The sequence below is a fragment of the Vicugna pacos genome, chromosome 2, assembly GCF_048564905.1.
Source record: "Vicugna pacos chromosome 2, VicPac4, whole genome shotgun sequence".
Taxonomy (NCBI): domain Eukaryota; kingdom Metazoa; phylum Chordata; class Mammalia; order Artiodactyla; family Camelidae; genus Vicugna; species Vicugna pacos.
In genome coordinates, this window is record NC_132988.1 from 82,860,626 (window position 1) to 82,875,059 (window position 14,434).

Genomic DNA, 14,434 nt, shown 5'->3' on the forward strand with positions numbered 1-14,434 from the left:
TTGGTGGTGAAATGTTTGCAATCTGCTATGTAAATGGATACAATGCAACTCCCAAGCCATGTCTGTTACTACCTAGAAACAATGAAGGTACTGTCTGTACCAGAACAAAAAAATCCACATCCTTATTCAACAAAAGAGTGATTTTGCCCTGGAGGTACTGCATGAGCCCTGCTGAGAAAGCCTGCGCCAACTTTCCAGGGAGGGTGGCTAGTGGGGTAGAAAGCAAGCCATCAGCAGAGTATCTTATTGTGTATCAATCTCTTCAAGCAAGTTAGCGTCTGGCTTCCTTCATCACCTCCAAGCCAAGATTTTCCCTCCACCTTTTCTTCACCAGCTAAACAGTGTTCCTTTAATGTATCATTTTATACAAGACTATCCACAGTTTCCTAGTTTATTCCTGTAGATACTTAAATTGGGTTGTTACTTCAACTGGAAATGATCTTATTAACATTTGCTAATTCTGTGTGGAGAGCTGACCAATACCTCTGCTTTTCATTCACTTATTGTGCGTTATGTCACCATAGTTACATCTCTTCATCTTAACACAGGCTTCCCTTCTCGCTCGTGTTATTACATTACCTCACTATGTCTAGTCATGAGCCTGTGCAGAAACAAAAGAATGTGGTTGAAGGATTTTAACTCTTGAAGGCAGGTGTGTTTTTTGGGTTTTTTTTTAAATTACCTTGTTGTTCCATGTCTTCATTGATAGTCTTCTACAGTTTGCTAAGAGCTGAGCAAGTTTTGGAAATCCTTACCTTGGGTGCAGAGCAGTATGTATATATTTATTTAGCAATAATTACAGAAATGATTTCAGGTCTGGATTGATGAAGTAATTCAAAAAATTCTTTCAGTCAAAATGCTCTTTTACATTTAACTATTTTGCTTATATTCAGAAAATATTTTCTTTCATAACAATCAGGCACAGCACATTTGCTTAACAAGATAATTTTAGAGGACTGGAATGGGGATGGATAACAGAGAGAGAACAATTTCCCCACAGAGTCAAACCAAGTTAGCCATTCAAACAAAAGCAAGAAGCAGTAGTAACAACTGCAAGGACAAAAACTTTTAAAAACACTTTCTTCACAGTCTTCTTAAGTCTAAAAACTTACCAGGTGTAAACGATTTCATTCCCTATTTAGCCACAGCAGACGCTTACTTGGCATAGTATTTGAAGTAATTTGGTATTTTAAGTGAACATTTAGTAAAACTCTGTGAATGTTAGTTCTATCAGATCTTCTACTCGGCCATCATACAACCTTGGGAAAGTGACACCCTTTCTCTGAATTTCATTTTCTCTCAGTAAAATCTATTTTATTATACCCACCCTATCGACTTCTCAGGATTCTCAGGAGAAGAAAAAAAATTTTTAAACTGCAAAGCATCACATAAACATAAGGTAGTAGTATTTGCTGCCTAAAAGACGTGAGGGGAAAAAAACCTAGAACTACAGTAAACTGAAAATGCAAAATAAGTCTAAATAATAACAATAAATGTAAATGTTAAATAATAACAATATGAATGGTTTTAATCCACTTATTAAAAGAGTGGATAAAAATAAAATCTGATATTATTTCCTCAAATTCATCTATATATGAACCCTTGGTATTTTCTCTTTAATGATTCTGTTCTGTTACCTCTTCTAACTACATCTCAGCCAAACCAAGAGTATGCATCTATTTTCAGGAGGCATCTAGTTTGTACACTGTATGTACACACACACACACTTTTTTTTTTTCATAGAGGGCGCATTCTTGAAATTTCATTAGCTACTGCACTTGAATTAGAGGCAAGAGAAGGTTGGGACACATTAACCTGGAGCTTCACAAAATCTAAGACATGAGATTGTCCATGCAGAATCCCAAGTCCCTTAAAGGTTCAGCTCTGTTATGTGCCACACACAGTACTGAGCAAACAAGTAAGCACTGAATGACTGTAAGAAGAGTTCTCCTACATCTCCACCTTAATCACTTTAGCTCTCTTCTTTCCTCTTCCCACAGGAGCTGTCATTAGAAAAGGGCCTCATGACAAGGGGGAAGCACGGAATCTTCTCAAACCCCCAGGATAGGCTTTCACTTCGAATGGCACAGACTGAGCGTGCCATCCAGCTAAGCTGGCCCTTCGTTAAGTCTGGGAGAACAGCACTGTATCTGTGTTCTTACCGTTTCCTTATAAAGTCACAGGGAACAGGATCTGCAAAAAGAGAAGTAAACACAAAAATTAGATTCAATAAGAATCAAAGATATGATAAAGATAGCCATCACAAATCAGTAAAGAAAGGAGCTGGGAAAAATAACTATTTAGAGGGGCAAGGCCAAATTAAATATGTCACACCACATACCAAAGTAAACCACAGATAAGTTGAGGAGTTAAACTTTTTTTTTTAAAAAAAGTTGAATTACAGCAAAACTAAAACAATGCCTACTTAATCACCGGATTTTAATCTGCATTACAGGTGACAAAAGATGTAGAGGAAAAACACAGTTTAAAATATTTAGAACCTAAAACTGTCAAAAAAAAAATTAGAGAGGAAATCAAAATTTGGTGAAATATTTGGTAACAAAATGATAAAGGTTTAAAAGTCTTAATATTTGAAGAGTACAAAAGTATAGATGAATAAGAAAAACACTTAGGTAAGTGTCAAAAGTTAAATGGACAAAGAAGAACTGAATTCATATATGAAGACATATAATGGGCTAATAAACATAAGAAAAAGTTAAAATTTGTAATCAAAATACTGCAAATAAAAATGAGATTTTTTAAAACTATCAAATTAGCACAAAGTTTTTACAAAGGCTAATAATGCTGGAAGGGTGAGATGAGATGAGTACTCGCACACTGCTGATGGACATTTAAATTGGTACACTTCATGAAAAATAATTTGGTAGTAAGTCAGTAATGCTTCTATTACTTAATCCAGTTCTATTTCTAAAAATGTACCTCGAAGAAATAATTCCAAGTGTGGGCCAAGATTTAAACACAAAAATGTTCATGGCAATATCTTTTATAGTAGAAAATTGGATACACCTGAAATATCCAAAATACATGAAATGGTTAAGTAAATTAAAAATCACGTTTAAAAGTGTTGTTTTTGCTGAACACTGGAATTTGACACAATATTGTAAAATGATTATAAATCAATAAAATAAATAAATAAATAAATAAATAAATAAATAAATAAATAAATAAATAAAAATAAAAACTTTATAGAGGGACGATTGACAGTCAAAAAAAAAGTTTTATTTTAATGTGGGAAAATAGAGGAGATCAAACAGGCCAAATTATCAAAAGGCCTATTATATATAGTAAGCCTCATTATGACAGATCATTTCAGACAGTTTCTTCTTGCAAATTTTAAATCACACCTGGGACTTCTGAAATATTTTCTACCCTCTGGAGTGTTTGGGGTGAAGGAAGGTGGGTGTGGTCAGGCATCAGACAGACATGGCTCAAATCCCAGTTGTGTTACTCAGCTGTCCAATCTTGGGTGAATTATTTAACTTCTCTGAGACTCAGTTTCCCCTTCTCAGACAGGAGGATAGTGGGTAGGTGTGTGTAAAGGTTAATGACATGCATGTAAAACACTCTGTCTGTAGTATATGCAGACAGTAGGTGAGTGGAGTCAGAATTATTAGTCACAACTTAAGCGCATCGATGGAGGCGCACCGTAGAGAAACAGCAATCACCTAATTGACTGGGTTTCCGTTACACACAGCATGGCGCCCGTGTTGAGCGCACAAAAATTAGTAAGATACGGTTTCTTTTTTCAAAGAGTTGACAGCCTACTAAAAGGTAGGCTATGCCCTTAAAAAAAAAAGAAAAAGCAAATGGTATTTTTGAATGCAGGTATTTTCTACTACTCTACTTTTTAAGGCTAAACTGACTCAGATCTAAGGAAAAGGGGAGTCGTCTACAAAAGCTCCCTCGCGCCCAGTCCTGCTGTCACCCGTGAAAGACACAGCACTTGTTTTGTGGACTTTGATGTATCACCAAGCTTGGTTTCCAGCGTTATAAACACAGGCCAGAGAGTCAATAGGACACTGAGTCCATCCTAAAATAACTTCTACAAACGCTGGTTAATATGAATTTTCCTATTGCCTTTTCATGCTATAATTTCTGCCACAGGTAGAGCTCTCACGCTTTATCTTAGAACGATGTTTGATGTTATCTCATCAGTTGGCAGGATGGAATAGCTCCCAGGTGGCCATTGTTAGCTAATGTCCCAAGGGAGCAGTGTTACGCTGATTCCCAAACTTGTCTGCACCTTACAATATCTGGGGAATCTTTGAAAAATTTCAGGTCCCAGGCCCACAACCTTTGTGGTGGAACAAGCACTGCCATTTTTTGAAGCCAGCAGGTTTGGGGAATACAACAATGCTGTCTAATGGATAAGACCACTGGCTCTGGCATCAGTGCCTGGAACCAAACCCTGGCTCTAACTTCTGATCTTGGGCAACACTTAAGCTCTCTGTACATTATCTGTTTAAAGATGAAAAATTTGAGGAAAGAGGTAGAAAAATAGTGGAGGGAGAAGGGAAAGGAAAATGAAATGAAGAATGTCATTATTATACTGAACAAAATTTACAGTTATTCTTTAATACCATCTAATACCTGATAAATATTTAAGCTTCCTTGTCTCAAAGTGTGTTTTTACAGTTGGTTTGTTTGAATTAGGCCTCACACAAGGGCCACATATCGTCTTTTCTCTACTTCTCTTCAACACTAGCCCTGATCCTCTCTCCATATAGGTTATGTTTTGTTTGTTATTCTAACAAATAAAAGATGTTTTTACAGCACCTTTTATTTGTAAGAAAAGTTGGGCAAAATCCCCATATTCTGAATTTTTAATTTTACAGGCATAACTAAATTAGCACAATTCTCAATAAACATTTATCTATTCTACCTTTGTCCCTAAAAGTTTATCTATTCAAATCGGCTAGGATTTTTTCAAATTTCCTTATATTCAAGAATATACAGTAATCCCACTTTGGCAGCATCTTGTTATATCAAATCAAGCAACAGTGTTAAGATACAGACTCTCAGTACTAGAAGTGTCTGTAGAGAGTGCCTAGTCTACTCACCTCATTTTACTAGAAGGAAACAGACAGGCAGCTATGATGAAACCTCAAGTCTCCTACTTCTTAGTTCAGTGCTCTTTCCAGTAGCATTAAGCTCCCTTTACTAACTATGTGTTCAAACTGACATCCTCAGGATGTGGCTGGAGCCATGACTTGGGCACAGCAGTGTTCAAGCACTCACATTTCTTTGGGAGCGGGGGCAGGATTTCACACATCCAATCCCTTCTTAGCGGCAGATCTTCCTGAGTACAACTCCAGTATGGACTCCCTGTCCCCAAAGTATTTCCCAGCTCCTTTCTCCTAGAGAGTAACTTCAGTACTTCTTCCCTCCCATTCTCCATTCTTTTCTCCCACTGACCCAGTGTCTAGCCACTGCAGTATTTCATGGGCTTTGGATCAAACGATGGAGCTTTGAATGCTGGCCCCACCCACAACATGCCCTCAGACAAAGCAGAGTCTCAGATTCCTCATCTGTAAATTGAGGACAAAAATACTTTGCAGAGTGATCCAAGAATGGGAGAGAATTGTATGTAGAGGGTCTGGTTATGGATGGACTTAAGGCCCACATCACTCATCTGGGCTCTGATTACAGATTTTGTTTTACTTATGTCATTATTATTATTACCTCCATAAGCCTGTAAACACTTTGGAAAGATTGCTTTATTTTGTACTCCTCACAGCACATGATGTACACAGCTGAACAGACAATACACAAATGTTTATTTCCCTGACTGTAACAGGCCCACTAGGTACTATTTACTAAACACTGTAATATTTATTGAGCACTAACAACGTGCCAAGCACTGTGCTGCACTCCTTCCCTTCATTATTTCCCTTACCTCCCCTCTCTGTCACCCACAGCACCCAGCACAGGCAGAAGAGTGTGAGGGTGAAGTGGGGCAGGTTGTGGGACTGCCTGTCTGGGCTCAATCTCTGCTCTGTTACTGTGTGTGTGGCCTTTGGCAAGTCCTTTACCTCCTCTCTGCCTCAGTTTCCTTATCTGCAAAGTGGGGACACAAATAGTACTTACTCCGAAGGGTTGTTTTAAAGCTAAAATCAGATGTTAAGTATGTAGGACACTCAATGGACATAAGTTACTGCGAGCTCAGTAATGACTGGGTGAATGTAGACAATGTCCACATGAATGACTTTCATGTGGAATTTATCCATTGGTTCTAAGCTTCGGACTAGAGAAGGGTGGAGATAAAGTTCCTGTCCTACTCTGATGCAGCTTGCCTTTCAGGTGGACAGACAGATCATAGGCAAGTGAACTATTTCAGAAGATGGTAAGTACCAGGAAGAAGATAAACCAGCATGATGTTCTGTACGCAGAAGGCAGGCAGCACCTAGCTTAGGGAGACAATCAGGGAAGCGTCTTTGGAGGAAGTGACACTGTACCTGTGGAAATGAAAGACAAGAAGGTGCCAGATATATTATGACCTGAGGGGAGAAAGTGGGATGAGGGAGGAAGAGCGTTTCACGCCGAGGAAACGGCAACTGTAAAGGCCCTGAGGTGGAATCAAGAGAAAGGCAGAGCAAGCCAGTGGTCAGGGTGGATGCAGGGAAGGGAGCCAGGGAAAGGATTTGTGGTGGGGCCAGATCACCAGCCCTGGAGGAGTCTCGCCCTTATTCCACGGCCAACAGGAAGAAGCCCCAAAAGACTCTGAGTAAGATAATGAGTAGCATCTCCCTCCAGGAGATCAACACAACTTACGATAAACACAAGGTCCTCTGTACAGCACAGGGAACTATACTCAATACCTTGTAATAACCTATAATGAAAAATAATACGAGAAAGAATATTTGTATAATTGAATCACCATGCTCTACACCAGAAACTAACACAACATTGTAAATCAAAAATTCTTCGATTTAAAAAAAAGAACATTATGGCTGCATTATGCCCTTTAAATGTTTGTGTTTTATTCCATAGCACACAAGCCACACTGCTCAGGCTGCCCTTGGAGCTAACAAACCTGATGATCAGGCTTGTGCTCCGAGCCGTCTGCTGGGGAAGGCTGCCATCTGCTGGCAGTAGTCACAATTAAAAGGCTGCCCTTCCAGATGGGGACTAAGGCACAAGGATTCCACTGCACCTACAAATAAAGCCTTCTGTAACATGATCAAGATGAAGCCGGGACAAGTATGGGGCAGGCCTTTCAGAGGAACAGAAAAGAAGCCAGTGTGACTGGGGCAGAGTGAGTAGGAGGGACAGAGGTAGGGGGTGAGGTCAGGGAGCCCGTGGGGCTCTAGAGACCCCTACAAAAAGCTTGGGTTTATCCTGGGAGCAACGGGAAGCCCCTGGAGGACAACACAGTACGGGGGAAATGCAATCCAATTCGGTTTTTCAAATACCCACTCTGGCTGAGGTAGTAGAGAGCTCGCAGGGCACAAGGACAGAAGCAGCGAGACCACTCAGGATGCCAACGTAGAATCCAGGTGACAGATGACCGTGCGTGGCATGACGGTGTTAGCAGAGAAAGTGAGTGAATTCAGGAAATGGTCTGAAGAGGAAACTAACAGAACTCGCATTGGATTTGAGGGTGAAGAAAGAGGAATCAGGGAGAAATGGTAGTTTGGGGTGTTAGGTTTTTTTGTTTGTTTGTTTTTGCAGTGGGAGGCGAGGCTTCAGCAACTGGATACTATTTTCTGGAAGCATCCAGTTGGAAGATTGAGGGAGGAATAAAGATTGAGAAGAAAAATCAAGACTTCTGTCTCGAAGTATATTCCATTTGAGAAGCCTATGATATATCCAAATGGAGAGAGAGGAGCTGAAGTACACAAATTTAGGAGGCAGCAGCATAAAGATGCTATTCAAAGCCAGGAGTGTAGATATGACCACTTGGGAGAGGGGAGGGGAACAGTGTAAATAAAGAGAAAAAGGGTCAGGCTGGAGCCCTTTAGAGTTCAGGAAAACAGGGAGGATTCACCAAATGAGAGAAGCAGCAAGCAGTCAGGCTGGTGATAAACTGGGAGATTGTGGTGTCATAGAGGCCAGGAGAAGGAGGTATGTTTCAAAAAGGCAGTGGTTGATTGTATTAAATGCTGCTGCTAAGAGGTCAAATAAGATACTACTAATAATGGCCAACACCTACTGAGGACTTACCATAGTTGTGGTACCTGGTATGGCAAGTCCTCAGTAGGTGTTAGCCATTAGTAGTAGTATCTTATTTGACCTCTTAGCAGTATTTAAGGATAGAAGGAAAAAACACCGGATTTCACCAAATGAGAGAAGCAGCAAGCAGTCAGGCTGGTGATAAACTGGGAGATTGTGGTGTCATAGAGGCCAGGAGAAGGAGGTATGTTTCAAAAAGGCAGTGGTTGATTGTATTAAATGCTGCTGCTAAGAGGTCAAATAAGATACTACTAATAATGGCCAACACCTACTGAGGACTTACCATAGTTGTGGTACCTGGTATGGCAAGTCCTCAGTAGGTGTTAGCCATTAGTAGTAGTATCTTATTTGACCTCTTAGCAGTATTTAAGGATAGAAGGAAAAAACACTGGATTTGGTGACATAGAGGCTGAAAGAAAAGATCTTTCATTCAATAATAACTGCTAACTTCTGGCTTATTTCAGGCACTGCTTGAGGAACTGAGGATGAAACAGTGGAGAAGACAAGGCTTCTGCCCTCTCAGAGCTTAATGTAAACAGTAAACAAATAGATACTTGATGCAGTCAGAGAAATACCTTAAAGAACATGAGCAGGACAAAGAGGGTCTTTTGGACAGTGATCTGGTACACCTTTACAAGGAGGTGACAAATCCTTGAGGGAAGAGTGTCCTGGGAGAGGAAAAAGCAAGTGAAGTAATTGTGAGGTGGGAACAAGGAGCTCCACGTGGCTGGAGAGCAGAGACAGGAGGCTGGAGGCAGGCTGGAGCACGTGAGGCCTTACAGGCCTGCTTAGGGCTTTAGATTACAAACTATGTGAGATGAGAATCCCCTCTGGAGAGGTGAGAGCAGGAGAGGTGCACATAATTTATGTCCTAAGGGATCCCTGTGACTGCTAAATGAGCATGAACTGGTGGGAATGGGGCGGGGGGAGGGAAGGGGGCAAGAGTGGAAGCTACTGCAGCAGACCATGAGATGATAGTGGCTTACAAAGATGATGAAGGTTTAGATGTTATGAAATGGTCATCATCATGATATATTTCAAAATTAGGGTTTGCTAATGGTTTCGAGGCAGATTTTGAGGAAAAACAGGAGTCAAGAATGACTCCAAGGTTTCTGACACAAGCCACCTGGATGAATCAAGGGTGGTGGGTCAAGGGCTATTTCAAAACACAAGATTCTAGAGTATATGTGTATGCTTGGAACTGACTCAGTAAAAGGGACAAAAGGATGCTGTAGGAGAGGGGATAACCTGCAGGAACAAAGTTCTTCAGGAGACAAGAGTGGAATCCAAAGCACAAGTGGAGGATTTTGCCTTTCACAGAAAAGAGGCACAATTCTTCCCTGAAATATGAGAAAAGACAGAATCCATGGGTGTGGATTTGAGTAAGGCAATAGATTAGCGGTAAGAAAATAAGGGAGTTCATGACAGTGCTTCTGTTTTCTCAAGTGTGAGGCAAAGTCTTCAGCTGTTTCAGGGTCAAAGGTGTAAAGATTGGAAGAGAGTCAGGAAGGCATTTAGTCATCTTCTCAGAGATTAGAAGAATTAACTTACTAGGTGAATAAAGTAGGCTTGCTAGGCAGTGCCAAGTGACCAGTTGAGATTTGTTGTCGTGAAACTGAAATAAAAGCCGTCAGTAAGATTGTGTGATTTTGTACAGGAAGAGTCAGCGGCTCAGGTGTAGGCGGAGGGTAGGTGATTGGTTTTGCCAGGAGAAGTTTGACAGATAGCCAAAAAATCAGTGGGGTGGTGGAAGATGTTGTAAGTGAGCAACTGAAATGACAGCCCATAGAATCGATGCTGATAGACAAGTCAAGGAGATGAGATATAACGTGGTTAGCCAAGGCGACTGGGAGCCCAATGTGCACAAGGAATTTTTCTGGGTGGGGTCAGCAGTGAGAGGTCATAAGTGAGCTGCTGTTGTCAGAGCAAAGGATGTTTATACCCAAGTCCCATGGGCCTTGTTATCTTATGAATTCCGTAAAGACAGAGCATACAGTGAGCATTTAGCAAATGCAGTCTTTGAATTCTTGCTCGATATGTGTTTTGTTACCACATCTTTAACAATGTAATAGCATTTGTTGAACGCCCCCAAGTGCCAAACACTAACAAAAATATCCTCCCTTCAAGGATCCCTCCCCTTAATTGAGGAGAAAGATGATAGAATATAAAATCTTTCGTGCTGTAACAGAGGTATGTTCAAAGTGGCAACCCAGAGGACTACAAGGACTAACTGTACAGAAGACTTAAGAAGGGCTTCAAAAAGAAGTGACAGCGATAAGTCAAGGACAGCTAGGAGGTCATCAGATGGGCAGAGGGGAGAGGGAAAGACGCAGTTTCATTACCAGTCTCAACTTCTATCAGAGTTCCTTGGGGTCCAAAGATAGGACACCGCAAAGCAGCAATTAAACGACACAAGTGTTAATCTTCCTTTAAAACAACTAGGCCCTTGCAGGCAAACCTTTCCATTAGAATCCCCCATTTTTGATGGGGTGGGAGTGCCCCAGAGGCCCCAGAACCTACCGCTCAGGGAAGATGGCGGAATCCGTGGCGGGAATCTGGTTACTAGAGATGGGGAGATCATCACACCTGCTCTGGGAAGCAACTCGGCTTCATGGAGCTTGCGGTACTCTCGGGAAGCATGCGACCCTTGGTGCTTACGGGGTTCGCGAGGCTTGCGGGGCTCACGGGGTGCATGGGGCTCGTACGGTGCCTGGGGCTTGTGGGGCTGATGGGGTTGGTAGGGCTCATAGGGTTCGTGGGGCTTGGGGATCTCGTTGGACCCTTCAGAGTCCTCGGACTCGTCCCGCTGGTCTTGCTCGTCGGCCTCCTGGGACTCCTCGGGTAAGCCCGGCTCCTCAGACTCCTCAGGCCTGGTGTGCATGTCGAATATCCTGACTACAAAGGGCTTCGGAAGGGCTTCGGAGCGAGCGGGTATTTCTGTCGTGTCACGCCCATCAGACAGCACAGAAGAACCCGAAAACTCTTGGCTCTCCATTGATGCCCAGAAGCTCCCGCGGGCCAACGGACGGGGTTTGTTCGCTTTCCGTGGGAGGGGGGCGGGATGGGCGGGATGGGCGGGCCGCCCGCGCCCGCGCCCGCCGCAGCGCGCCCCTCCTGGACGCAGCCTGTGCCCGACAAGCCCCGCCTCTGGACACCCCCTACACGTTCTCCCGTTGCCAAGGGGACGCGAGGCGCTGCAGGGGCCCGCGGTGGCCCCGTGCTCTGAGAAGAGCCATAGTCAGTCCGCCGAAAAAGAGGGCGGGCTCTTGATCTGAGATGTTTTTGCCTCGCTTATTTTAACACTATTTTTAAGCACATTCACGTTTAGGATCATGGTATCTTCCTGGAGAGTTGACCCCTTTATCATTGTTATTCCTGTCTTTTAAAAAATTATAATATTTTATTTTTTCAGTTTTATTGAGAAATAATAGATACACATCACTGTATGTTTAAGGTGTACAACATCTTGGCTTGACTTACATATATTGTAAAATGACTTACCACAAAAGGCTTAGTTAACATCCATCATCTCATAGTGATATAATAAAAAGAATAGAAAAAAAATTTCTCCTTGTGGTGAGAACCCTTAGGATCTACTCTCTTCTTTCCTATATATCATACAGCCGTGGTAACTAGTTATTATGTTGTACGGTCCATCCCTAGTACTTATTTATCTTATAACTGTAAGTTTGTATGTTTTGACCACCTTCCTCTAATCACACCCCCACATGTAACCACAAATCTGATTTATTTTTCTTGAGTTTGGTGTTCTTTCAAATTCCATATTTCACTAAGATCATACAGTATTTTTTGTCTGACTTATTTTACTTAGCATAATGTCTTCAAGGTCCACCCATGTTGTTGCAAATGATAGGCTTTCCTTATTTTTTTTTTAATGGCTGAATCATGTTCTATTGTATGTTATGTGTATACTACAAATTCTTTATCCATTTATCCATCAATGGACATGTCAGTTGTTTCCATGTCTTGGCTATCATAAATTATTAGGAACATGGCGGTGCAGACAGCTTTTTGAGTCAGTGTTTTCATCTCCTTTGGATATATTCTCAGAAATGGAATTGCTGGATCATATGGTAGTTCTAGTTTTAATTTTTCGAGTAATCTCTATACTGTTTTCCATACTGCCTGTACCAATTCACAATCCCACCAACAGTACACAAAGTTTCCCTTTTCTCTACATCCAGGCTCGCATTAGTTATCTCTTGTCTTTTTGATGATGGCCTTTCTAATAGGCATGAGGGGATACATCATCGTTGTTTTAATTTGAATTTCCCTAAAGATAAGTGATGTTGAGTATCTTTTCATGCATGCACTTGTTGGCCATACACATATCTTCTTTGGAAGAAATGTCTATTCAGGTCCATTGCCCATTTTTTAATTGTTTGTTTTTGCTATTGGGTTGTATGAGTTCATTATATATTTTGAATATTAACCCCTTATCAGATATATGGTCTGCAAATATTTTTCCCATTCCATTGGTTCTTTTTTCATTTCGTTGATGGTTTCTTTTGCTGTATAGCTTTTTAGGTTGATGTAGTCCCACTTGTTTATTTTTTATTTTATAGCTTGTGCATTAGGTGTAATTCCTCTCCTTATCCTTGATAACTTCCCTTACTCTGAAGTCTTCTCTGTCTGAAATTAATACAGCTATTCCTGCTTTCTTTTGATTAGTGTTAGCATTAGTGTCTCCATTCATTTGGCTTTAATCTAATGTCTTTTTATATTTAAAGTGAGTTTCTCGTAGGCAACATATAGTTGGATCTTTGATCCACTCTGACAAATCTCTCTTAATTGGTGCCTTTAGACCACTGACCTTCAAAGTTATTATTGATTTAGTTGGATTAATAGCTATCATATTTGTTACTGTTTTCTATTTGTTGTCTTTGTTCTTTGTTTATCTTCTACTCTTTGTCTACCTTTTGTGGTTTTAATTGAGCATTTTACTTGATTTCATTTTCTTTCCTTTCTTTGCTTATCAGTTATAATTTCTTTTATTTTCTTAGTGACTGTCCTAGAGTTTGCAATATATATTAACAACAAATCCAAGTCTACCTTCAAACAACACTATACCATTTCATGGATAGTGACACTGCCTTATAATAACAGAATAATCCTAATTCCTCCCTCTCACACCTTGTATTATTGCTATCATATCATTGATATACATATATGCATGCATAACATACATAAGCATACATAGTCAAATATAGTTTCTATTATTATTTTGAATAGACTGTAATCTGTTAGCTCAATTAAGAATAAGAAAAACAAAAGCTTTAATTTTACCTTCACTTCTTCCTTTCTTTATGTAGATCCAAATTTCTGACCTACATCATTAGTTCTTTAGAGGAACTTCTTTTTAACATTTCTTGCAAAGCAGAAGTACTGGCAACAAATTCCCTCAATTTTTGTTTGTCTAAGAAAGTCTTTCTCCTTCACTTTTGAAGGATTTTACAGGATACAGAAGTCTAAGTTGATGGGTTTTCCTCTCAACACTATAAATAATTTGCTCCACTCTCTTCTTGCTTGCATAGTTTCTGAGAAGTCTAATGTAATTCTTTTTGATCCTCTACAGGTAAGGTTTTTTTTTCCTCTGGCTTCTTTCTAGATTTTTCCTTCATTTTAGATTTTCTGTAGCTTAAAAATGATATGCCTATGGGCAGTTTTTGGGCATTTATCCTGTTTGGTGTTTTCTGAGCTTCTGGGGTCTGTGGTTTGGTGTCTGACATTAATTTGGAGAAATGCTCAGTCATTATTGTTTCAAATATTTATTCTGTTCCTTTCTTTCCTCTCTTTCTGGTTTCCCATTACACACATATTGCAACTTTTGTAGTTGTCCCACAGTCCTTGGATATTCTGTTCTGTTTTTTCCAGAACCTTTGTTCTCTTTGATTTTCAGTTTTGGAGGTTTCTATTGAGATAACCTCAAGCTCAGATATTTTTTTCCTCAGCTGTATTAATAAGCCCATCAAACACATTCTTCATTTCTGTACAGTGCTTGCTCTATCTCGTTTGTGTTTTTTGCCTTTTAGTATGTCTTGTAATTTTTCTTGATAGCCAGGCATGATGTACAGTGAAAAAGAACTGCTGTATAACAAACCTTTAGTAATGCGGTGGTGAGGTGTGGCAGGAGGGGAGTGCTCTATAGTCCTAAGATTATGTCTCAGTCTTTTAGTGACTCTGTGCCTCTGGACTGCAAATTTCACACTTCTGTCTTAGT

At 40.5% G+C, this 14,434-nt stretch overlaps 1 protein-coding gene and 1 long non-coding RNA gene across 2 annotated transcripts in view; one reads left to right on the plus strand and one right to left on the minus strand.

Annotated features, from left to right (window-relative positions):
* SPMAP2L (sperm microtubule associated protein 2 like) overlaps positions 1–11,254 on the minus strand; it is a 37,778-nt gene extending 26,524 nt beyond the window's left edge. Inside the window, exons 1-2 of the mRNA XM_072943545.1 lie at positions 10,714–11,254; positions 2,163–2,193 (exon numbers count right to left, since the gene is read on the minus strand). Of these exons, the coding sequence (XP_072799646.1) occupies positions 2,163–2,193; positions 10,714–11,188 (506 nt within the window). The 5' untranslated portion in view covers positions 11,189–11,254. The remainder of the gene's footprint in view (positions 1–2,162; positions 2,194–10,713) is intronic.
* LOC140700286 (uncharacterized) lies at positions 7,029–8,751 on the plus strand. Its single transcript, XR_012078670.1, has 2 exons — positions 7,029–7,276; positions 8,658–8,751. It is a non-coding gene; the product is annotated as an uncharacterized lncRNA (long non-coding RNA).
* Positions 11,255–14,434: the final 3,180 nt, after the last annotated feature.